The sequence below is a fragment of the Plecotus auritus genome, assembly GCF_963455305.1.
Source record: "Plecotus auritus genome assembly, chromosome: 2".
In the NCBI taxonomy this organism is placed as follows: domain Eukaryota; kingdom Metazoa; phylum Chordata; class Mammalia; order Chiroptera; family Vespertilionidae; genus Plecotus; species Plecotus auritus.
This window is the reverse complement of record NC_137771.1, coordinates 26,466,503-26,493,243: the sequence shown is the minus strand read 5'-3', so window position 1 is coordinate 26,493,243 and position 26,741 is coordinate 26,466,503. Positions and strand designations below refer to the sequence as shown.

The window sequence follows — 26,741 nt, the reverse complement described above, 5'->3', positions numbered from 1 at the left end:
CAGGTAATGATAAAAAATAATAATAAAAAACTTTTTAAAAATGATTTTCCAACACTGAAGAAGGAAAAGACTGAAGGCTTAGATGTAGACCAGTTCTGAAGGATGCTGCCATTTAATTCATTAGATCAGATGTCGCCTACATTGATGTGGGGAGCTTAAGCACTCAGAGAGAACAGTGAATACAGACAGGAACTAAGGGAAAACCACCTTGGAAGCCCAAGTTTTAGAAAGCTACAGCATAATTTATGTCTTTTTTTTTTCCGTGGGAACCAAGTGCGTACATGCTGACTGTCCAATCACACTAGCTCTCTGCATTCTGAACAGAGGATCCTTTGTTCCCAACAGCAAGGCTCAAAAGAGGCAGAGTCTGATATAATCACACTGAGATCAGTACTCCCAGCTGGTGCAGGGGCTGATGCCATTCCATAACACACCCTACAGGAAGCAGCTCGAGATACACAGATGACTGATTTCCACAGCAGGAGCCTTGTGGCAGGGTGGGGTGGGGACTGGTCAAGCATGGAGAGCATTCTTTAGCCACTGACTCAAATTAGTTCACCAAGATCCTGACTTTATCCAACAGATCTGAGTAAGTCACTTTAGAACCAACATAATTTCTTAACTATTTTTTTTTTTAAAGAGGAAAACCATGAAGCTTCCCTAGGCAGTGGAACTATTTCATCAGTTAACTCTTACTTGTCATGGAATATGAAGAGGGCAAACTATCAAACCCCCTATTTTTCCAGAAGTGGGCTGAATAATTCTTTGTTGCAAGGGGCTATCCTGTGTATTCAATGGCACCCACTAGATGCTAGTAGCAGCCCACCCCCAGTCATGAAAATTAAAAAATGTCTCTGGACATTGTCAAACGTCCCCCAAGGGCAAAAAATTACCCCCCCCTCCGCCCCCAGTTGAGAACCACTGGGTGCCAAACAGACTTTTCCATCCCCAGCTCTAACATTTACTTGATATTCAGCTTGAACAACTTACTAAACATCTTCAAGTCTATTTTCCTATCTGCAACTGGATTTCAAATGTCTGATTTACAGGGAGGAGGGGTAGGGAGGTTAGGATTAGAGACCATTCAGACATAGGTCTCTCTTAATGCACTTACCACTACATCACCACCACTGCCATTCTTTGTGTCCATTTCCCATACGACACTGGTAACAAGAGACTCTTTGAGACCCCCAGCACCCATCACAAGTACTGGTAACAAGTGCTCAGTAAGGATGGACAGAAAGGAATATGAAACACCTTTCTCCTACCCCCACATAGGGATCCATGGACCATTACCATGTGGCACTTATTCTCATCCCTGGGTGGCCAAAGTCCTGAAAAGTCCACATTTCAAATCACAGCACTGGTAGTAGGAAAATAGTTTGTGAAGACCTCGGGCATAAGTGTACCCCATTAATCTTCCTCAGTGAATACCAGAGCCTGGTATTTGAAAAACACTGGATAGTGCAGTGGTGTAGTATTAAGAAAGGTGGGGAGGGAGCACATTCTCCCCATAGCTAGGTTTTTCCAACCGGGACAGCTGGGACTGGGGAAGAATCTGCTTGGCAGGAGACAGCCCTTGGGTGCAGTGACCTGACATGACTCCCTGTAGGACTCCTTTTATTCCTGGTGAACCAAACAACTCTAACAATGAAGTAAGTGCCCTTCAAGGCAACTCATCCCACTTCCTAGAGCCTCACTGCTTACAGCTCCTGTGCCAGCCAGTAAGCCTGAAAGTGTCCAGGATTCTTTTCTGAAGCTCCAGGACTAGGCTAAGGCTGAGACCACTTACTAGGCATTTCTAGACACAGCAAGAAACTATTCTGTTCTGCAAGTCTGTGCTAATCTCAAATGTATTCACTTACTGAATACTCAACAATAAATACAAGTTCTGCCTGGGGTAAATTCTAGTTTTTCTGGAAACACAGTTTTCTTCCTTCTTGTACAAAAATCATATGATGAACCTTAGTTGCAAATGTTATGTGCTGACACTAGATGTGAAGAATTTCAATAAATGTAGCCCTGGCCGGTTTGGTTCAGTGGATAGAGCATCAGCCTGCAGACTGAAGGGTCCTAGGTTTGATTCTGGTCAGGGGTACATGCCCGGCTTGTGGGCTCGATCCCCAGTGGCGGGTGTGTAGGAGGCAGCCGATCAGTGATTTTCTGTCATCATTGATGTTTCTCTCCCTCTCCCTTCCTCTCTGAAATCAATAAAAATATATTATATAAAAAAAAGAATTTTGGTAAATGTAAATCAAATTGTTCAGTCCTTCCTTTTGGTTGAAGATATATTCGTTGAGTTGCTTTAAAATTTCCAAACAGATTTTTATGAGATCCATCGCTTTCTTGACAACCTTCCTATAGATTTTCCTACCTTCACTGAGGCATGAATGAGGCTCCTTTAAGATGATGTAAAGGCTGCTATCTTGGGATTTTGCTTGTGATGCTGGTATTTAGAATACTAATGATACTTTAAAATGGGGCTGGAAAAAGTTCGCCATGAAGCAAACTTAAAGGCCTTAAAGGTTCCTTCACCATCTCCCCACCAGGTCCTACGGTGAGGGTGGAGGGTGGAGAGGATTATTACAGAGCATTGGAATTCTTGGGGGGAGGGGACATGGTGGATGGTCACATTGGGTTATAAATATCAGCAGCCAAACTGTGAGCTCCTGGGCTGCGGAGAACAACAGACAAACTGTAGTCTCCTCTTAAAGACACAGAACAAGGAGGTTCCCTGAAGTATTTCCACAAAGGAAGTTCCTCTTCTCTTTAGAAATGCACCTGCATTAACAACTCTATGCAAAATAAATTGTAGATGCCAGGGAAAGTGACCAGGAGATTTTAAATCACACAGATTGGTACCAGCAAAAATAAAGAATCCAGCCAGGGCCTGGCCTAAAGAAAGGCAGACTTAGAGGCACTTGTTGCTACTACACAGTTATAATCAGATTACCAGAAGCCACCCTCCCCGCTGGAAATTTAACTTAATCAACAAGTATTTTTTCCAACTGACTACTGTTTCCCACATAGAGATGGCAATTTTCTTCTAGAGCAGTAGTTTTCAACTGAGGCAGATTTTGCCTGCTAGGGGAGATTTGGCAATGTCTACTGACATTTTTGGTTGTCAACCTGGGGAAGGGTAGCTACTGGCATCTAGTGGGTAGAGGTCAGGGGTGCTACTAAATTTCCTACAATGCACAGGACAGCCCTCACAACAAAGAATTATCCAACCCAAAATGTCAAGAGTGCAGAGGTTGAAAGACCCTGTTCTAGGGCATTCTCTTTACTTCCGTGGACCCTAGTGGTTACTACTGAAGTAGCCAAGCTTAAGGAAGGGGGAAAACACACTGACAAGCCAAGGTCTGCACAAGGTGGGAGTAGGGGTGCCTAGTCAACTTAACTTGGCTGCTGTAAATCTGCAGATACCTAAACCTTCAGGTGACAGGTCCTACCACGAGTGATTTCCTTTCCCTCCAAGGGTAGGTATACGATGCTGACCTCATTTGCTTTATTCTCTAGTGAACCTAACTGGCAAAAACATAGATGGGCTGATACTGTCTTTGTAAGTATTTGAAAGGAAGGAATAAGTATCTTTGTGTAAACTGGCAGTCTTTCAACTCCATGTCAGACCATGTCTTCCAAGAGTTTTCATATGTGCTCATAGGGAAGCCTAAGGTTGGAAATCCAATGAAGAGGTTTACAAGGCTTTCTTGTTCTGGCTTCATAGTAGGATGCTCAGTCTCCAGACAGAAGTTGCAAGTGTATGCAGTCCCTGACCCTGGGCTTGGCTCAACCTGAATTAAGACTGAGAACAGTCTTAGGGAAGCCTGCTGCCTCACCTATATCCTGCCAGCCCAGCCTCAAAGACACCGGAGGAAAAAACCCAACAGGCTTGGATGCTTCAAATGCTCCATCAGTTGAAGTGAACCTTTTGAGAAATCTACATACCCTAAAAATGTTTCAATTTTCCCCACTTGGTTTTTCTAGTTGTTGAGTGGTAGAGTTCCAAGTCTGAAGCCTGGCCTGAATACATAATAAATATAAATATATACAAGATATGGAGTACATGACGGCATACCCAGGTTTCCTGATACTTCTCACCAGTAGGATGCCAACACCACCACATGTTTCCAGACTGAAAGGCCAGGCTGGTTCATGGGTGGGGGTAGGGTACAAGGGAGGAGTTGATTTAAGAATCAGAATTATCTCAATTCTTGACTACAAAAGATACATAGGGAGAATTTCAAAATGAGGAAAGCTTCTTGTCATTTTCAGACTTAATACATTTCTTTTCCAAATTTCAAGTCTTTTTCTACCCTTCCCAGAAAGTTCACCTTGGGAGAATTCTTTGGCTTAAATTTCAGTGAAATAAAGTTCCCTCTTTTCTTGTTAGTGTCCTGTTATGTACATACAATTCCTTTTCCTCAATAATAAGAGACTCTCCTGTTCAGGAAAACAGAATTTCCTGAAGAGATTACTAGTAGCCAAAGTCTTTTCCTTCCAGTTTTCTGAAAGCATGCTCAGTATTCTCATTTGTGAGCTCTGGAATGGCTTCTTCCTTTCTACTTCCAATAAAGAACTGAATCCAGCAAAGTGCCTTGAGGTCTTTTGCCTGTTTAGATTGGAAAAGGGCTGTCTCCCATGCTTATCTGCTAGATCCACACTGGCTGGCCAGATTCTATCAATTATTTAGAAGCAATTGAGGGAAAGCCTTTCCTAGGAATAACGACTTACAGTTTTTCATGTTCATTTAAGAAAATAAATTTTCTAACTGCCTCTCCATGTATTTATCAGCACTATTGCAGTCCCAAGTAAGCCTGAGGTTCTCCACAGACTTCACTCATGTCTAGTCCACCCAACCCCAGTGGAGTCAGCTAGATTTAATCCTCTTCTCTTTAGCAGAGGATGATCCTATTATAAAGAAAAAACTAAAAACTTAAAGCTAATGCTGTGTTTAAAATATTTATCTTCATCTCTGGTTTTCCCTTATTGAAAACAATTTAAATCTGGAAGCAGTCACATTTTATGAATATGGCGTGTTGCTGGTGTGAGGGGAGTTTATCTATTGCTGAACCTTAACCCAGGAACTCAACACTCGAATCATGAAAATGACTCAGTCCTTAGAATGGGTCTGAGAAGACCATCCCTTAGGCAGCCTCTAGGGAACTGACCCAGAGCTTCCCCCCTCTCATTGTTTTTACTTCCCATGAGCTCACCATGAACTAAGCCAGGAGTGTGCTCCTCCCCTCAGGACCAAAGACCTTTGCTGGGAGGAGACAAAAACTGTCCCCAAGCCTTTGACTACATAAGGTGGAGCTTTATAAGGTAGAACCCGGGTTCCGATTTCCATCCCTGACATGCGGAGGATAGATACAGGGCATAGAACTTCACTCTCTTTCTCTCCCTCTTCTTCCAGTCTTGCTCTGTCAACATCAGTCCCTTGCAGATAAACCCTCTCTGCAGGTGACCAGTTGATCAGTGTCTGGTCCCAGCCTTCACATCCACAGTATTGGTGATGGGAGGGTTATTTTCAGAGGTCAGTGAAACAAGACTGCTACAGCTCTTATTTAACACAATTTTAACAGGCTTGTTTACTTCATTTTCTAGCTCACTGGAGATAAGGAAGGGGTAGATTGCTGAAGGCAGGCCCAGTGCCAGTAGTGAGAATAGCAATAAGAATTAATACCTGATATCATGGTAATAAGAAAAACAAAAAATTACACATATATACACACTGCCAATCCATCCAGTACAACAATGTAGAGGACTGAAACAAAAACTTACAACACAGAACTCAAACTGCATAGTAATTTAGGAATATTTAATATAAAGCAGGCCAAATGTCTCTAATATTCTATCATCTTTTTAGTAATGTTAACCTGCACTCATAAAGAAAAACGTATGTACAATATAGTGTTTAGAAAATTAGGCAAATAAAATTTAAAATAATTCCCATATAAACCAGAATATAGCTGGTAAACTATTTTGAAGCCTAAAGGGATTAGCTTTAGTTTTCTAAGAAATCCATTTAGTTGGTTAGAGTTCTAAGCAATCCAAATCCAAGTAAATTGGATCAATGAAGCATGTCTGTAGAAAAATCTCTGCTTTCGAGACGCCTACAGTGGAAGAGAGGAAATCAATCGCACATGGTGAAGCAGGGAATACCTCCTTGCCACTGGAACAGAGGTGTGGGAGTTCCTACGAGGAAAACAAGTGGGCTCATGGGTTTGAATTTTCTCTACCTACCCTTTCCTTTCTTGGGTGCTTCAAGAAACCCAAATATGATGACTTGTGTTACTCCAAACTGCAGTATTTCCAAACACGGTAAGGGGCCTTCAGCCCATGTCTCACTTTAATGCTGAACATACCATAAACTCCTAGAGGGGCCCTTCTGAAACAGCCACCTTCCTGAACTTGGCTCTTTCTACAAATCTGTGATCTTTCTCAGGACCACGTGGCTCTAAAACCTGGTGGCAACACCTGGTGACAACACCACCTCTCCACCCATGTTTTTAACAAGAAGAATTCTTACAGGAAGGGGCTGAGAGAACACCTTAACTCTGGACGCAGGAGTGTTCACTATTGAAGTGGAAATAATTAACACTAGTGATGGAAATAAAGTGCTAGAAGTATCCTTTCCAAATCTACTCCGTGCATGAGGAAGGAAAGAGCAGCAGAAAGGCCTCCCGAAGCAGAGTGAGGCGCTTTAAGGTATTTACAACAAAGTCAACTCAGGGTGAAAGGCTCATGCAGTGAGAGCCAAGACCCAGACTCAGCCAATTTGCACTTTGAGTCAACTCCTTTCATCTTCCTCTGTTGTTTTAAACCAGACTCGCGAAACCTCAGGATTAGTAATTCTGACTCAGGAAAAGAATTAAAACATTTTTGCAATTTAAGGCAGTCTCACACTTTCCTATAGGCAGAGGACTTGTACTCTTGAGGAGCCTAGGGTGCAGTCTTCAGCTGCTTGCTATAATTGAAAATTTTCTTTGAAGTGTCATGTTTTATCTTAATAATTCATGAGAATTTTGCATTTTATTCTAAATACAACAATACAACAATAATCTTCCTTTGAAATCTGTGAAAAACAAAACAAAACAAACAAACAAAAAACAACCCCAACACTTTAGGAAGATGAGCCCATGTTTATCTTATGGCTTCTCACACCTCAATTTGAAGACCAGGAACCTGAAGAGACATTCACTGCTATTTTCAAATTGGTTAATTTGAAATCTCCAGAATTTCATAAGAGGAGATTCTTAGAGTAAGAGATAAGATTTGGACATTTCTTTATATACCCTTAATTGGTTATAAACACTGAAATAAATTACAGTAGAAATATGTTCAAACCTTTGCTCAGAAGTCCAAGAGACTGTTTATTCTCCAAAAAAGTAGATTTGGAAAGGATACTTCTAGCACTTTGATGGCGATGTTAGTGGGAAAAATGAAACCAGGACAGAAGTGAAAATATACACTCAACCAGTTTCCAAGTTACAAGAAAAGAAATACTCATATTAGTCAGAAAAAAATAAATAAAAAAACAAAGGAAAGACTTACTTTAAAGGCTGCTAATTGTTGGTTGATGATATCCACTTCGGTCCCCACTACCCACTGGAGGGCCTCTCCCTCCTCTGCCGCGGTGGTCATGTCACTGAGCACTTTCAGTGTCCTGTAGAAGTCCTCCACACGGCCCAGCGTCAGCTCCAGCTGCTCCTGACGCGCTTTGCTCCTCTCTGTCAGTTTGCCACACTGTTTGTTCAGGGCTTCTAGCTCCCTCTTAAGACCTAACAAGTCCAGTGTCCCCTCTTCCTCCAGCATTTGTCGGCACTCTGCTTCAGAAGCCTCTATGTCCAACTTGAGAGCTTGGATTTTGTTAATAAACAGTCGTACATCCTCAATTTGAGACTGGAGGCTGTCAGTGTCTCTGCCGATAGCACCCATGCCATCTAGCTCATCGTCCAGGTCTGCCAATTGAGAAAACATCTCTCGGACTCGGCAGTGAAACTGGCCGATCCCTTCCAGCTTGTTTTCCATTGCCATGCAACTACTGTTCACTCTTTGCTTCACCTCTAGGAACCCTTGCTGGGTGGCCTCAGCTTGAAGTAGAAGTTGGGAAGCATCAGATCCATCTGGGGCATCTTCTACCAGGCCCCGCGTAAAGTTCCTCAGATAGTCCACCTGAGGCTCCAAGGCCTGCAGCACTTCCTGCTGGGCTCTGAGCTTCTCCAGGTTCTTGTTGCTACAGGCTTGAGAACCTAAAGCATCAAAGATCTCAAGTTGGTGTTTGGCCCCTTCAACCTTCTTTTCAATATTCTTAAAGCTTTCCTGGAACTCCTTGAGTCTCTGAGTCATTTCTTCAAGTGACCCTGTTTTGGCCTGTAGCTCTTCTGTAAGGGAATCCACGTTCTGGTTGATCCCAGCCTTCTCATCTCGGATATCATCCTCATCTGTTTCTGAAGAATTGATCAGAATGTCAGCGGCATTGTTCAGTATTTCCAGCAGGGAGCGGCGCTTTTCCACCTCACTCAGCATAGACTTTGATCTCAGGAGACTGGACTCCAGTTGCACTGGATCCAGAGTGACCTGCAAATCAGACATCTTGGCCTTACAATCTTCTATCCATGGCACGAGGTCTTTCACGTGCCACTGATATTTCTGAGCTTTCTGCATACAGTCCTTGAGCCTGGACTGTCTGTCTGAAGTTTTTTTACTAAGATCTTCCCAATGGCTTTTGAGCTCCACCAGCTGGTTTTGTAAAGTCCTTTTCTCTTCTCCCGGGGGTACAGAAAGAAGCAGAGATTCTCCTTCAGCCACAATCACTTCATAGGAACCACTGTGTTGGTTAAGGCTCTTCTGAAATTCTTCATTCTCCTGTAGCTGAGACTGGAGTCGCTCCAATTTTGCAGAAACTGGGCAGTTTTTTGCTTGCTGGCTTTGTTTGTCATCCAACCAGGTTCTAAGCTCATCAAACATTTGCTGGAACTGCTGGGTGCTGGCAAGAGCTGCCTGGAGTCTGTTCATGCGATCAGCTGAAATGAGAAAATCAAATTTAAATCAATCAAGTATGAGCTGGCATTTAAAATGTTTGCTGAGAGTATGTGGTCTAATCTTAGGGGAAGGAAACTAACGTTAACTGAGGGCCTACCATAAAAGAGACCCATAGCTAGGCTCCTCCACATACTATTTTAATGGGGCACACGGCCCCCCGGCCGCAAGTTTGGCATGCTTGTGTAAGGTGATGTGAGTAAGAGTGAACTTTTACTTCTAAGCTGGTAAAAAGCCATAAATGTTTCCAGAAAAAGAGGCAATGAATTAATGACAATCTTTTTCTTGTACAAGGCCATAAAGAAGTCAAGAACATGTTCTAATTTTGTATATACATATGTGTGTGTACAGGTGCACGATACAAAGAAAATAAGTAAGCATCAGTGAAGGCAGGTGTGTAACTCCACCTATAAGCACATCTATGAGCATGAATCTCTAGGACCAGGTTATGTACCGCCTCACATATTGCTAATGCCCAATCAATGTGTAATGACCATAATGGTTCTCACTGTAGCTGAACAAAGGGGTAGGTTAACCCTATTCTGAGTCCAAAAGCTACCTGAGAGTCTTCCTACATTCTTAAGGCTACCACTAACCTACTCCTTCTTTTGGTTTGCCACTAATAACGGCAGTAGTGTGTTCCTCAACCCAACTCACCTGCCAGGTCTTCCAAACCTTGGAGAGGCAGGGCAACTGTCTCCAAACGCTTCTTCAGCTCATCCTTGAGGTACTGCTCACCAATGAGCACTGAGAGTTCATTGCAGAGTGTCTGTGCCTCCTTAATCTCGTGGTCTAATTGCTCTAGGTCAGACCGAATCTCACTGGTCTCCTCCAATTGCTGCTTCACAGCCTCAGGTTGGGTGCTGATGGCTGACTGGCTACTCAGTCGCTGTCCGACCGCCTTCACCTTCTCTGATAAGTCCTGGAGCAGTTTCTGGTACTGGGTGCTTTTGACAATAGCTTGGTCAATTTGGCTGGAACGGGAATTGAGTTTGTCGGTCAGTTCAATCCACTTCTGATTGATGTTCTGGAGTTCCTTCTGTACTTGGCTGGTGGATGGAGAGACATCTCCAGGGCCTGTTAGGATGCCCTGAGCCGCCTCGTTCAGCTGCTCATGCTGTGGCCTGCGTGTTTCAAATTCCTTTAGCATAAACTGTAATAGAAATGACACAAGAATGTTTAGAGAGAAAAACAGACCTAAAATCTGTGTCAAAACAAAAACTGACTTTGGGTTGTGCCAAGTAGTGCCAACTTCTGAAAACAAGCCAGAAAACTCCAAGCACCAGGTTATTAGGAAAATAGATTATCATTTATAACAACTGCTTAATAAAAACTTGTCTTAAGAGGATCACTGACTGTCTATTTAATTTCTTTTCTTTCTTTGTCCTACTCTGTTTCAATATCAGTTACTAAGGTTGGCCTTGGCTGAGAAATCAGTTTGCTTTCTGGATTGGCATTCATCAACTTTGCCAGGCAAAACCCAGGCCTCTGAATTAGGAACCCTGGATCCCAGAGCCAGCTATATGACTGGCTGGTTGTCATTTCAACTCTCAATACCTCTATTTTCCTTAGTTTCTTTCTTCTAATTCCTATAACACATATAACCTGTACATTATAATAGAGCGCAATTAAATATGAGCTTCTTTAAAGCAAGTAACATGCCTTTTTATTCTTTTCTATCTACTGCCTCACTCATCAAAGAAGTTAGGATTACAGATTCTGCAGTCAACTGTCTGGGTTCAAGAACTGACTCTATTATTCTAGATGCATAAACTTAGGCAACTTTTCAAAAGTTCTCCAAATCTCAGCTTCCTCCTCTGTAAAATGGGATAGTGAAGTACTTAATTGACTATTGCACGGATTAAGTGAGAAATTTTATGGAAAGTACTCAGCACTTACTCTGTATAAAAATACAAGTAAGACATGACCTCAGGGAATAACAGATGTGTAAACAATGAACAATAATAGAACATAACAAAAGTAAAAATGATAAAACACTTATGTGAATGTGCAACTGTGAAAGCAAGGAGCAAGAGCGATCAATTCTGTGGGGAATGAAAAAAGTAGAAGAGGGAGATCAGGCAAGGCTTCACAGATGACACAATAAAGAATATGTAGGAGTTCCCCAAATGAGCAGAGAAGATCGCCAAAGGCATAGGGCTATATGAATGTGGCATGTTTGGGAAAGAACACATTGTCTGTGTGGGTAGAAACTTGGGTGTATGGGGGAGAGCTAAAAATGAGGCTGGCAAGAAAAACTGGGACCGGACTGTGAAAAGCCTTAAGTACCACAATGAGCAGGTATTTGGACTTTGTTCCATAGGCAGCCAAGAGACACTGAAATATTTTAATATATTCAGATATATGATTTAAGGAGATAATCTGGTAACTGTGTAGAGTTACTTACTGAAGTGTAGAGGAGAGACTAGACAAAAAAGCCCTGTATAGATTATTGCAATGATAAAAGCCTGAGATTAAGCCCATCTGAGGCATTCAGAATGGAGAAGAGAAGTATCAGAACAGTGATTCTCAAATTATGATCCAAGGGCCCCCGGGAGTCCTACCAGGGACCCATGAGGTCAAAACTATTTTTAAAATAATACTAAGATGTTATTTGCCTTTTAAAATTCTTATTCTCTCAGAAATGTTCAATGGAGTTTCCAGAGGCTACATGAGATCTGAGAACACAACAGACTGAATGCTAAAACAGAAAAGAAAATCTATGAGAATATTCTATTAAGTCAGACATTAAAGAAATTTGCAAAGATTTAAAACAATGCTACTCTTTTAAATATATATATATATTTTGCCTAGCTGGTTTGGTTCAGTGGATAGAACATCGGCCTGTGGACTGAAGCGTCCTGGGTTCGATTCTGGTCTAGGGCACATGCCTGGGTTGCAGGCTTGATCCCCAGTGTGGGGCATGTAGGAGGAAGCCAATCAATGATTCTCTCATCGTTGATGTTTCTATCTCTCTTTCCCTCTTCTTTCCTCTCTGAAATCAATAAAATATATTTAAAAAAGAGGGTTTTGAGACTTAAAAAGTTAAAAAACCACTAGCTTAGAAAAATACTTGTAAGTGCATTAAATAGGACTTTGTAATTAATTGGATGCAGGGGCTAAAAGAAAGGGTTCCTTCAAAAACTACACTTAGGTCTTAATTTAAGGGACTTGGTGGATGGTGAGAAGAAATGAAACAAGTTTGGGGTGGAATGTAGAACAAAGAAAGGTTCTAGACAGAATTTCATTGGAAATGCATTGCTTTGACCCACCTAAAGTTCTATGATGTTTGGCACTTAAATCAATTTTTTTTTTAGTTTGATCAGCAGAAAAACTTTAAGTAGAGCTAGGTGATATAAGACATTGCATTAAGTAATGTGGATGACTACTGACTACCACTGGGGATTATAAGTAAAATATGGTTCTACAATTTAGTTAGAAATTCTCATTTTCACATCTATTGATCTTACTGCCTGCTAATGATATTAATGATACAGTTATTGACTATTTACTATTTGACAGACATCGTGATAAAGATGTTAGAAATACCTCACTTACCCCTGGCCGATTGCTCAGTGGTAGAGCACTGGCCCACGGACTGAAATGTCTTGGGTTCAACTACTGGTCAAGGGCATACCTCAGTTGTAGGTTCCATCCCCAGCCCCGGTTGAGGTGCGAGTGGGAAGCAACCAATCGATGTGTCTCTCTCTCTCTCTCACTCCCTGCCCCTCCTCCCTCCCTTCCACTCTGTCAAGAAATCAATGGAAAAAATATCCTTGATTGAGGATTTAAAAAAAAAGAAATATCTCACTTAAACAGAGGAAATGAGACTCAGAGAGTAAATGACGTGACAGGGTCATATGAAATCTACTTACCGAAGCTGCATTCAAACCCAGGTTTGTATGACCCTACTTCTTGCTCTAAAGCACTCAGTGATGTTGCTCACCTGGACCTGCTGCTTTTGTGCATTCAGCATATTGGGGTCAATAGACAGGGGCCCCAGCACTCCCATCATCAGTTCTTTCTCCATCAGCCAGGGCCGGAGCTGGGCTTCTGCAGCCTGGAAGCAGGCCAGATGACTTGCAGATTCCTCTAGCTGCCTTTGCCGAGCCATTGTCACTTCCGTGGCCCTTGCCCATCGGGAATCTGTAGAGAGGAAATGGGAAAATGTATTCCTTTACTCTCATCAGCCACAGTCCTGGTCCCTAAATTATGTTCAAATAAACTACAGGAAATGACCCCTGGAGCATTATTTAAATATTTATAAAGTTAAAAATAACTTACATTTAATTTTAACTAAAATAACAGTTTTGTCTCTTGATTGTGCTGGTGGTTATAGGAAACTAGACATGTGATAAAATTGAATTACATATACACACACATAAAATATCTTATATAGATGTTATTTTATAGCCTGTTTTGAAACCTTTCTATATTATAAACATCTTTGATACCAATGTTTTTTCATACTAGTATTTACATAATTTATAGTTCAAAATGATGCACACAGCATAACTTATCTATCCTTTCACTATTTAGATTTCCCATTTTTTCATTTTTATCACCAATACTCTCTTCAGTTCTTGATCACAGCAGATTGTCATTTTGACTTGCCCAAGAAAGCCAAACTTCTGCCACTTTGAGTGGAATCTCTAATTTTTTTCCCTATCAAGCTCACTCTCTAACCTGATCTGGGCCTCTTGTTTGCTTATGAAAATTAACTAAAAATAATTCCTGCTCTACACAATGTGCTGAAATTCTGTATTTGCTTTGAAGACAAGCAATTTAGACAGGTGAATCTGTAGCATCCCTGTGATAACTTACTGAGCTCTTCCTGCATTTTTTTCCAGTTTTCTGCTTCTTGTGAGTTGGGATATGTTAACAGTAATCCAGCCAGGGCTTCCTTTACTTTTTGGATTTTTGGAGAATTCTGTTCTAATTCAGCCAGGAAGGCCTAGGAGAAAGAACAACATGTATGCCATGAGATTTCTGGACAGGAAACAAAGATGTGAGTGTGGAAAAAAATGACTGGAAGATAGGGCGGCAATTATAGGCTCTACTTCTAACTCTAACTCTAACTCTAACTTATTTAGTGATTTTAAGATACTTAAACTTTCTACTTCAACTTTTACTTTAAAATGAAAATCTAAATAGAAGAACTGAATTTCTTTTATGTACAACACATTAGTAGAACCCAATAAGGAGAAATTCTTAATCCCAATAATCTAAAAGTGTCACGATCCAATCATGATGATGATGATGTTTATGCAGTTGGAGATCACATGCTATGCTCAATTGGAATACAAAAAAATTTGGTAAGAAAAATTTACAGGATTTTTGTACATGGTTTTATTCCTTCTGATATTTTTCTTAGTTCGAAATGTCAATCTTAAGCACATACTGCAATTGCTATTTAGAGCCCTCCAAGAGTTGGAAAGGTGCCTGGTTGAGGATGTGTGGTTTGCAGCATCATATAGAAAATGAGATCCCATTCTCAATGAGCTCATGCTTCTGAGGAGGGCTATTCGCTTTGCAAACACACCTGGTTTGGTTTCTGAACATCTGACTTATAACAATTTCTAATTTCATAGGTAAGGTAATTCTCTAGGAGAGTTTAGGTATATTAAACATTTAAAAGTCAACCATGCTGCTCATCATGACCGAGGTGGTTGGCCATGTCTCATCTCAGGTCCCTGAACACTGATATAACAGTCCCTTCCTTCTAGTGTTTGGGATGCAGCTAATAAAAAACACAGTACCTTGTTAGATTCAGCTTGGGCTCTCACTGTTTCTGTCTTGGTTGGAGATGAAGAGGCATCCATGGCTTTTAGGACTTCCTCTTTTGATTCCAACCACTGCAGCACTGAGCTTGCCTCCTTGTGAACTTCCTGCATTCTGCTGAGGACAGCTTGAAGGTTTTCCTGGTGTTCCCGAAGTACTCCCCCAAGTTTCTCATATTTCAAGTTTACATCTGACATATCACATTGAATCTCAGTCAGATCTAATATGATAGAAACAGAAATCAGATTGGGAATAGCTCTCTGAGCAATCCCATTGGTTCCTGACTACTAAATTACTTATCAGAACTAAGCACCTCTCCTACTCCTTCTGCAGAATGAGAAATTATCTTCCTGTTAAATCACATAAAAATTGCTATTTACATATACAGAGCAAGAGAGTTCTCATTCATCTACTTTCTGACTTTGGCATTATACTGGTATACCCAGATGTATAAATAAAATGCTAAATAAACATCGGAACAATAAGATGATGAGAACAAAGGATTTGGAGCATTCTTCTGCTCCCTTTTCTCTAAACTACAGAGAAGTCACCTAATTGGGAGGTTGAAGGCTACACTAGACTACTTATCCTGTATAGCTTCTTTATAATTCAAAGATTCACATATATTATCTTCAAGGTCTCTCCTTATTGGTCTTACCTAATGGTCCAGTTTATTTCATTAGTAGCTTTATTTCACTGGCTGCCAACGTCTTTAGCCTGTCACTAGCAAACGAAGAGGCATTACATGCTCCTCCCTAGATTTTTACCCTCATACCCATCCTGGCAGCAGTTCTTCCACACATATGGAAACATACACAGATGCAAACATGAACACTGTCCTAAAACACACAACATAGAGGCACTGTTGAAATGGCATTCTCACCTTTGCAGGTATGGTATCCGTTTACACTGCCTACAGAGCTTCCTACAGAGGGCAATATGGAACCTGAGCAGAAGGACAGAGAGACAAACAGGGCAAGACAAACGTGTTAGGAATACATAGAAGCACTGAATTTGTTCTTTGGCACTCACTTTAAGCTCAGGTTATCAGGAAGTTAACACAGCACGAGACAACATACTCATGGGAAGAGACAAATCATTTTAGCTGCCAGGCCACGAAGAGTCACTAGAGGTGTTTCAGCTCTTTAGCAGTAATAATCCCTAATTCTTTCTAGAGGAAATCCAAATTCTTTGGGCCCTGCCCTAATTTTGTGAAGCATGGAGTGGTAAAATGACTAAGTCCTTAGAATGGTATCTGACATACTTTGAAATGAGGATTTATAATTAATGCCCAAAAGGTTCAACTTTAATATCAATGTCCTTCAACGTAATAAAAATGAAAAGTAAGTACAGTCAAGGACATACAAAGCATCATTCTTTTAATAAAGACATTAAAATGAGCCCTTCCTATATTGTTTCAAAAGGAAGATTCCCGCCCTGGCTGGTTTGGCTCAGTGGATAGAGCGTCAGCCTGTGGACTGAGGGGTCCCAGGTTCAATTCTGGTCAAGGGCACATGCCTGGGTTGCAGTGTGGGGTGTGCAGAAGGCAGCCAATCAATGCTTCACTCTCATCATTGATGTTTCTATTTCTCCCTTCCTTTCTGAAATCAATAAAAAACATATGTTTTTGTTTTTTTTTTAAAAAAGGAAGATTCCCTATCTTTCATGACTTTCTGCTCCCCTCTTTCCACCAGAAAACAGAAATTTGAGGTGCCAATAAGTTTGGCTCAGCCCTAACTGGTTTGGCTCAGCGGATAGAGCGTCGGCCTGCAGACTGAAGGGTCCAGGTTCGATTCCAGTCAAGGGCATGTACCTTGGTTGCGGGCACATCCCCAGTGGGGAGTGTGCAGGAGGCAGCTGATTAATGTTTCTCATCGATGTTTCTATCTTTCTATCCCTATCCCTTCCTCTCTGTAAAAAATCAATAAAATATATTTAAAAGTTTGGCTCATAAGCATTCCCATGAATCCTACTGTGGGTCTTTGGTTCTGTTTCTAATTACCACAATTTCACCTATATTCTCCCCAAGTTTATTCCTGTATTTCAGAGAAGTTTCCTAAGTAAAAACCAGATCATCATGTAATTATAAAGATTACATAGAAATTCTGAAGAATATTTGTGATATAATGTTACAGTAAAAGGACAGAATAAAACTCTCCTGTGCACTGATTTCACTGTGGAAAAAGTCATGTGCAGTTATATTAAAAATAGTCATTATAAAACTTTTAAATGTTAACATTAGTGTATTTTCAATGAAAAAGGAACCAAACAGAAAGATCATCTTCCATTACAGTGTGGGGATAACCAAAAAGAAACTGGACTCGTAATTAAGAGAAGTTTCTAGCCAAGATTGTCACTAACCCAGTATGGGGAGCTCTAATACATGGACAGACCTCAGATTCTTCCCTGGATCTGAAGATAATACTACTTATCCTGTTAACTCTCACGGGATTGCTGGACAAAGATAGTGAGGTAATGTATGGTGAATGCACTTTATGAAACAAAAAGAACTATACAAATGTAAGGAACTAGAATATTCATGATTTTTCAGAGTTGGAAGAGAACTTTGAGAATACTCAGGCTAGTGATTTCAAACTGATTTTCAAAGCACCTAAGGAGGGACTCTGTAAATGTTCGGCTTCACCGCAATGTTCAGAATATATTTCTTACTACTTAGAAATGGCAATAAAGCACGCATGTTCAATTATGTTCAACCATATCCTTAACCCACTAGATACAACCAATTTACAGACAACCCTCAATATCTACAAGAGATTGGTTCTAGGACCTCCACAGACACCAAAACTTAAGGATGCTCAAGTTCCTTATTTAAAATGGCAGAGTCTCTATATATAACCTACATTCTCCTATACTTTAAATATCTCTAGATTACGTATAATACCTAATACAATTAGATGTTATGTAAATAGTTGTTATATTGTATTGTTTAGGGAATAATTACAAGAAAAAAACCTCTGTACATATTTAGTACAGCAACCATCTTTGGCCTAACTACACAGCACATGTCAGCAACAACATAATACTTTTTAAAAATATTTTTGATCTGTACTTGGCGCAATCACAGATAAGGAACCTGTGAATACTAAGGGCCAATTGTATGGTATTTTGGGGTGGGGGGGGCAATAAAGAAGCTCCTGCACCTCTATGCACACATTTAAGGTTCTTTTTGAGTGTCAATGATTGGAAGGTTGTAGCTCTTCACTAACACTTTACAATATTCAAACCTCACATGTCCACTCATGTCCAAAGAAAAATATCTATAGGATATGTGTACTACATTAAATAAAATGTCAAAAAAGGTTGAGGTACATCTTCTAAGAGTAGACACACATTAAGTAGAATTACGTAATAACAGAATTCTTAACACTTCAGGTCATGATTATGTCAGGTTATAGACTGTTTTTGTCTTCGTCACCAGTTTTAGGTGTTTTTGATATTTAAGAAAAAAATGAGAGCTCTCATTGAATATTCTTGGTGATTCAACTTTGAAAAAGAATGTCTTACTACATCACTTTCAAGCTTCTACTTCAGTTTAATCGGAGAGTACTCTGAAATTATAAAATAAACTTTTAAAAACATTTGTCATCATTTACAACTGCTTATCTATGTGAACTACAGTTTCTGGATACAATGCAACCAAACAAAATTTAGAAATAAATCAGATGATAAAGCTGTTATTTAATAAATCCTTTTTCAAATTTTTATATTCATAATGATATTTACATTCACAATGAATCCATCAATATTCTCCATTAATGGATTTCATAACAGATGAATACCAAAATAACTTATAAGGGAAACTTATGCCAAAAAAATATCATTTTTGTTTTCTGTAGTAGAGTTATATGTGAGATTTAAATTAAAAAAAAAGATTATAATGCTTCAAAAAGTTTGAAAAACCAGTGATCTAGTCCAGGAGTTGAAAACTATAGCCTACCAGCCAAATCTGACCCTCTGCCTGTTTCTGCACAGAAAGCTTTATAGGAACAAAGCCACACCCATACACATATATTATCTACACCTACTTTTTAAAGGGTGGGGAGAGACCAACTCCATGTTCCCTTTGTTCCATGTCTTCCACCTCGTGGAGTCAGGTTCCCGCCCTAGAACCTCTCCAAGAGCCCAACCCACACTTTTGAATTAGTCAATAGAAATGCAAGAGGAAAGTAAGCCACGCCCTGCCCCCATGTGCAACCTGACCCCGACCAATCAGCGGAGGCCACACTACCTCACCCCTCCTACCTCTCCCAGGCCCCCTATAAATCAGCGCGTTTGGGGCCTGGGGCTCTCTGCCTCCTGCCGCTGCGTTGGCGAGTGTGGTGGACGGGGAGCTCGAGCTAGCTCGAATAAAGGCTCTTTGCTTTTGCATCGGACTCGGCTCCCTGGTGGTCTTTGGGGATCACAAAATCTGGGCATAACACTTTTGTGCTATAAAGACAGGGGCATGTAGATGTGACAGAGACCATATGGCCCACAGGCATAAAATATATACTATCTGGCTCTTTAGAGAAAAAGTTTTGCCAATTCCTGATATAGTCACACACCAACAAGTCATTAAATTTGGAGGTTTATGTGTTAGAATATAAAAAAATCATCAATTCCTGAAATGTCAATATTTTAAATAATACAATATTGAATTCAATTCAATTTTAACTTCTAGTTAGTGGCAAGAGATCTTTAAAGTTTAGGATACAACAGAAAAGTAGCCATTCTCAGGAGGAAAAAAAGGTCATCTTTCCCATACTATTTAAGCGACTATAGGGGTACATTAACATAGTCTGGTAATAAAACCTATGAGATACCAATTAGCAACTACTAAGTCACTGAGCTCATAGTGGATTTATTTAAAAGACTGAATTTGCAGTCAGAGATTCTTCATGTATCTGGGCACAATCTTTATGTCCAGTTCCAAGAAATGTACCAGTCCCTGGAGTACCGATATTATTTCCTAAACTAGAGGCCCGGTGCACAAAATTCGTGCATTAGCGGGGCCGCTCGGCCTGGCCTGCAGGATCGGGCTGAATCTGGCTCTCCAACATCCCCCGAGGGGTCCCGGATTGCAAGAGGGCACAGGCCAGGCCTAGGGATCGGGGCCAGGGAGGGACGCAGGAGGTCGGCCAGGCGGGGAAGAACTGTGGGAGGGCTCCAGGGCATGTCCAGCCCATCTCACTCAGTCCCAATCGTCCTGACCCCAGCAGCAAACTAACCTACCAGTCAGAGCATCTGCCCCCTGGTGGTCAGTACACACCATAGTGAGCGGTTGAGCGGCCTTAGCATATCATTAGCATATTATGCTTTGATTGGTTGAATGCACGACCAGATGACCGGACACTTAGCACACTAGGATTTTATTATATAGGATATCTAGCATCTCCCAAGAAACCATGCTTATACCATCTAAGGCTGACCCCAATTTAAAGATATGCATAGCCATCCTATTCCCACGTATAAAAGAGAAAATTTTCAAGTAAGAAAATCCCATTTTAACTGAGCCAACAAGTGGGCCAAAAAGTTTCTTTTTCCTATGATGGGAAGGAATTTTCCAAAATGGAGTACTCTTATATAGAAATGGAAAATAGATCAGATTGAGGGAGGGAAGACTACTTCATAGACCTGCGCCGCCCCCCCCCCCTCCCTACACATTTGTTCTCATATCCAACCTTGTTTCTGACTTTTATTAAAGAGATCATTACAAGGGCCAAAGCAAAGAAAAAGGTTTATTCACTACATTTTTTAAGAGCTTGAACTCACCTGTTTTGGTTTGGGAATCAGGTGCTGTGATCTCCATGATGAGATTTTCTAAAGAAGTGCCTTTGCAATTGATTTCTTCTACCAAAGTTCCCTTACTTGCCCAGTCATCTAAGAGACCCTGTTTAAAGAACAAAACAGCTAAGGTAACATCTGGGAGCTTTCTCCTCATAGGAGAATCACCTGTTCTACATATACTCCCTAAAGTTTTTATAAGCATTAAGAGACCATCCTTATATATTCACCATTTCAAGATCTTGGTTTAGATAGACAAGGTGTGAAAGAATGATATCCTGGAATATTCAGGACCTTTTCATTCATGCCATCCATTCATTCATCAAATGTTTATTGAGCATTTACTACAGGCCAGGCATCATGCTAAACACTGAGGATACACAGTAAGACAATGACACAGTTCTGAACCAAGAGCTCAGATTATCAATTGCATTATAATGTGATAAATGCTATTACAGAAATATGGACAGTCAGTCAACCCTGAGATCACAAGAGGACACATTTAGCTTTGGCTAGAGGGAAGAAAGCTTTGAGTTAAGGTAAGAGTTTGTCAGGTGGACAAAGGGAACAGCATGCATATAAAGAGTAAAAAAGAAATGGTCACTGGAGAGTAAAATGAGGAGCTAGATACTGAGATATAGAGAAATACACAGAATCATAGGTTACATTTAGTATGTTCAAGAGAACTTTATATTGGGTTTGAAGTCAAAGCTCTCACTTCTATAGGAAGCCATTAGGAAACAATGGCATCTGCTCTATGTCAAAAGCACCGGGTTGTATTGTCTCTGAGATGTGGAATGCCTGCCACAGCAGTAAGATTTTACTCCTTGCAAAGCTGGGACATCACCCTAGCCTGCAATCCCTTCCTAAAGTTCCCTGAAATCTACTTAGTTTGATTTTGATTTGAAGCTGTAGAGCAGCAGCAAAGAAAGATCCAGAGCCATGAACATCTAGCAAGCTCATGCTGCCTAGCTTCAGACTGAACCTTATCAAGTCTCAGCTTGTCAATTCTTTATTACTCGGGCTTGATTCCAAAGGATTACAGTTACTAACCTATATATTGACACAGGATATTTTAAAATTTTGAGGGAAATACAGTGACATCTGTTGGACACCATGTGAACAACTACTATTAAGTTTTCTGGACCTGACCACTAAGCAAGTGAGGTTTTCTATTTTTGTTTTTGGCCTTGTGTTGCCATGAAAAATTTCTTGAAACACTAAGGGTATTGTGAACCAAGAAACTGGGAACCTCTGCTCTAGGGAATTTCCCTACAACAAATGCTCTTGGAACAGACTCTGTGAAGGCAATCAAACTCTTCTCTGTTCAAGATAAATCCTGCTTTACTAAGACAATGGGGACAAATGTATATGAGTTACTTGGAGGCTGGTTTCAATTAAAAGAAGAATGTGTAAGAGGTATAAGCAGAGGCCCGATGACTACAAATAAAAAATGGTACAGAGGGATTCTGCAGCGGATGGGAAAAAAGGAGTCCTCGTCTTGAAGCTACCTCCCAACCATCTCATTATATCATCTCCTTTATTAGTTGTAGAACTAATTATGTCCTCGATTTCCTGATCATATATTTTGTTACTTGCTCACATATAATTGTCTAATTCTCAAACATACAATGAGAATTTAAGCTACTTAAGAACTGGACTTTTACAAGTGTTTTTTTATGACCTACCATAGCGTGAGAGGAACTTAAGAAACAGCTGAAACTTCAGAGGTATTATTCCAAAATTGTATTTTTGGTTTTGGTTTTTAAATAGATTTTTGGTGCTCAGTGCTTAGGTAGGGGTAGGTAGAACTTTCAGTTCTAATGTAGATGGGTAATTTGGATTTCTCACACCACTTTCCCACCACAACTGGAAATGAGTCCATACATGCCTCTAAACTGCTGTCTAGCCCAATTCCTGGAGGTATTTTTGTTCACCTACCTTCAGGTTTTCAATCTGCTTTTCCAGCTCTTTAGTACTCATGAAAGTCTCTGCAGGTGGAATATTTCCTTCAGTTTCCTTCAACCATTTCTGGAAGGTCCCAACCAGCTTCCGGAATTCATCCAATTGTTCCTGGCAAGACGATGCATCTTCCTCTCTATCAACGGAGAGGTTCTGTTACTTGCCAGACTAAGCTGTGTGAAGTCAACTTGAACTAAAACTAAGTTCATTCTGGGACTCTAGGAATCATTTCCTAATAGCCCTTTTCTTCCCATCATCTTTTCCACAGCAGCTTTGGCTAAACAACCACATATAATGTAGGAGAGCATCAAACTAAGGAATCTATTGCCCTTGTTTGGACATTCTGGGGAAAGGAGTCTTCAATCTTACTGTAAGCTAAAGTGAAAGGGAGAAAAACTACAGGGAGCTTGCTATTTAGCTTCTATGACACAATGGAAGGAATGTAGGCTTTGGATCTTAAGTCCAGCTCTGATACTCTTTAGGTATTTGACTCTTTCAAGGCCTAATTCAAATGCTAATTCCTTTAACAAGGAAAAGGCTAAAACAAGAGGCTCTGAGAAGTCAGGGTAAGTACACTAGGGACTAAAATAAAATAAATCCAGGAGAAAGGAAAAATCAATTTGGAATTCAGTTTGGAAATGACCTCAGCATAGGGGAAGAAAAACAAAGCTTGCCTGGCCTTCATTCCCCTCTCCTTCCCTAATTACCTGCATTGATTTGAGCAACTACTTTCCTCTAGTCGCTAAGGCCATCATCTGCTAAATCAAGATTATATTTATGCCTAAACCAAGAGAAAAATCTTAACCAGCTCTTAAATCTATATGAGGTGTTCTAGTGGAGGAATCATGGCTTTTCAACAGTGAGCTGATTACCTGAAATCAGCCACCTCTGTCATATATATTCCCATGTTTGCCTTAAAAGAAAAAAGAACCCAGACACTCTTCAAAAACAGCAACTTAAATGTTGTCAAGCCTTGTCCGGGTGGCTCAGTTGGTTCTGTACACCAAAAGGTTGAGGGTTTGATTCCAAATCAGGCACATACCTAGGTTGCGGATTCAATCCCAGATAGGGGTACATATGGGAGACAACGGATTCATGTTCTCTCTCTCTCCCTTCTGATGGGGAAAATGAGACATTTTTGGGGGCTAGCAATCTGAATCTGTGCCAGTAACCTAATGCACGTTGCTGTTAGCCTATAGTCTAGTCCAGGGGTGGGCAAACTTTTTGACTCGAGGGCCACAATGGGTTCTTAAACTGGACCGGAGGGCCGGAACAAAAGCATGGATGGAGTGTTTGTGTGAACTAATAGAAATTCAAAGTAAACATTATTACATAAAAGGGTACGGTCTTTTTTTTTTTTTATTTCAATAGTTTTATTCATTTCAAACATTTTAACAAGAAGAATGTAAACACTAATTATTATAATTTGATTTTCAGTTTTTCATTTGTCCAATTACTTCTGAAACCCTGAAATTAAGCGATTTTGTAATAAAATCTTTAGCTCATCACATTTCTATACAATCTTTTTGTTCAACCCACTGAATTAGGGTTCGTTCACACTAGCCGTGCTGCCATTGCAGTGTGGTGCAGTACTGCAATGCAGCGCAGCTAGGGTTAATGCAGGGTACACAGGTTTCCATCATGTTTGTGTTGATGCTAATGTGCAGTGGTGCATGTTAACACAAATGCCCTGTAGCACGCATTTTTACAGGCGCAAGGGGGAAAAGCAAACGCAGCGCAAAATGCATTTGTTTTGCCGCTAACACATGCGGTTAGTGGCCACGGTAGCGTTACTGATACCGCATCCGTATCAGCAAAAAAATGCAGCCGCAGCATGGCTAGTGTGACATGTCCTCTGTGTGTCTTTTTCCCTGCTGCGCGCGTCCGCAGTGGGAAAAAAAACTGCAGTGGATACAAGCCCTAAAAGCTGAAAGTTTTTGTTGTTTTATTAACAAGTCATTGTGATGTACAGAATGTGGGAACAGGAAAAAATTGTGTTTGAGTACAGCTCTTAATCTTACCTCAGAAAGGCTCTGATACTGTGCTCTCCAGGGGCGTGTCTCCCTACATCACAATAACGTGTCTACGCATTCCCAGGGTGATGTCGCATTCCCAGGGTGATGTCGGGAGACATGTCCGCGGGCATTACAAGGAGCCTCTGGAAGATTGAGAGGTTGTTCCTTCTACTGAATGGGCAGATATAAATCCGCCCACTCAGAAGAAGGAGCTGCGGCCGTGTTTCCCAACGTTGCCATGTTAACACTGCTGCTGGTGAAGGAGCGGAGGGGAGAGCAAGAGAACCCTCCGCTCTTTCGGCTCCGCGGGCCGGATAGAACAGCCGAACGGGCCGGATCCGGCCCATGGGCCGTAGTTTGCCCACGGATGGTCTAGTCACTACCCCTTCCTTAATTATCTGTTCTTGGCAAGACCTGTTTACCTAAGTACTCCCATTTTACAGAGGCCATAAACCATGAACAATACACAACCCCAGAGGGGGTTATCAGTGCTGGCACGAGGCCAGGCCTTTAGGTGTGGTCTCACAGCCCCCATCCCAACACACGGGGCTTTTTGCAAAGCCCGCGAAAGGTCCAGAAGTCCATCCATATTTGGGGGACAAAGAAACCAAAAGGTATAAAGGGAGCGCTTCCTCCATATTGGCTTGCTCAGGATTTGGAGAGAAACATCTCCCCTGAGTCACTGTACCAGTACATGCGGAACATCTGAAAATAAATGGGTTTTTCCTGTATCTCCGGTACTCCTGTGTATTTTTTGGTCCTCTGGTAAATTTTGTAACACTTCTCTCTCTAAAATTAATAAACATAAACATATCCTCTGGTGAGGATTAATAATAAAAAATAACTGTTGTCAAAACAAGCAGGGTGAGTGCCAATATAACCCTTAATTTTGTCTGAGAAGTCTCCAATTTTTCTCTTTATTTCAAATCCTTTTTTTTTTTTTTTTAATATATTTTATTGATTTTTTACAGAGAGGAAGGAAGAGGGATAGATAGTCAGAAACATCGATGAGAGAGAAACATGGATCAGTTGCCTCTTGCACACCTCCTACTGGGGATGTGCCCGCAACCAAGTTACATGCCCTTGACCGGAATCGAACCCGGGACCCCCCAGTCCGCAGGCTGACGCTCCATCCACTGAGCCAAAAACCGGTTTTGGCTGAAAGAGACACTTTCCAAATCGTTTATCCCTCTATAGCAGAGATTTTTTTTTCTTTCCCTTTTTTTTTTTAAAAAAAAATGTTTTTATTGATTTTCAGAGAGAGGAAGGGAGAGGGAGAGATTGAAACATTGATGAGAGAGAGTCATCAATTGGCTGCCTCCTGCACGCCCCCTACTGGGGCTCAAGCCTGCAACCCAGGCATGTGCCCTGACCAGGAATCGAACTGTGACCTCCTAGTTCATAGGTCTACACTCAACCACTAAGCCACACCAGCTGGGCCATAGCAGAGTTCTTTTCTGGTAATGAATGGTGAGGTAATAATTTCACTCAACAGCAAGAAAAAATTAGCTCCCCACACTGACCAACACATATGGGAACTGACCTTTCTTTAACTATCTTCTGTAGCTCTGTGAAGTCCTTTTTGAGGTTCTGTATCCTGTCCTGGTGTTGAGACAGGTCTAGTGCAAAGCCACAGGAGCTCAGTTCAGTGACCAGATGCTCAAGAGTATCAAGGTTATCCTGTTGGTCTTCCATTTCCGAATTGAGCTCCTATCAAGCAAACAGGAAATGTATTAAGTCCTCTGATCCTTATAAATAAATACACACTAAGAGATGAACGATACCTAGGCAGTATAACAGAATGAAAAGAATAGAGGGTTTTGGAGTAAAAAAGACCTAAAATTCAATCATGGCTTTGCCACTTACTAGCTTGTGCTCTTAAGCTAATAAATTTCTCTAAGTTTCTTCAGGCGATCACTTTTGTAAAATAGGCACTCTCCTCACTATTAAAGGTATTAGGTAAGAGAAAATTGGTGGCATAAAAATTGAAAAAGAGCCCGGCTAGTATGGCTCAGTGGTTGAGTGTCGACCTTTGAACCAGGAGGCTGTGGGCTTGATCCCCAGTGTGGGGCCTGAGGGGGACAGCTGATCAATGCTTCTCTCTCATCACTGATGTTTGTATTTCTCTCTCCCTCTCCCTTCCTCTCTGAAATC

At 41.0% G+C, this 26,741-nt stretch overlaps 1 protein-coding gene across 6 annotated transcripts in view; it reads right to left on the bottom strand.

Annotated features, from left to right (window-relative positions):
• Window positions 1–26,741, bottom strand: part of MACF1 (microtubule actin crosslinking factor 1) — a 360,803-nt gene that overhangs the window by 84,582 nt on the left and 249,480 nt on the right. For all 6 annotated transcript variants that reach the window (XM_080657531.1, XM_080657534.1, XM_080657532.1 and 3 more), the window contains 9 exons: window positions 26,131–26,297; window positions 22,552–22,708; window positions 20,599–20,716; window positions 15,710–15,772; window positions 14,805–15,046; window positions 13,870–13,999; window positions 12,992–13,191; window positions 9,703–10,198; window positions 7,558–9,029 (listed from right to left, as the gene is read on the bottom strand). In XM_080657531.1, the coding sequence (XP_080513657.1) occupies window positions 7,558–9,029; window positions 9,703–10,198; window positions 12,992–13,191; window positions 13,870–13,999; window positions 14,805–15,046; window positions 15,710–15,772; window positions 20,599–20,716; window positions 22,552–22,708; window positions 26,131–26,297 (3,045 nt within the window). The remainder of the gene's footprint in view (window positions 1–7,557; window positions 9,030–9,702; window positions 10,199–12,991; window positions 13,192–13,869; window positions 14,000–14,804; window positions 15,047–15,709; window positions 15,773–20,598; window positions 20,717–22,551; window positions 22,709–26,130; window positions 26,298–26,741) is intronic.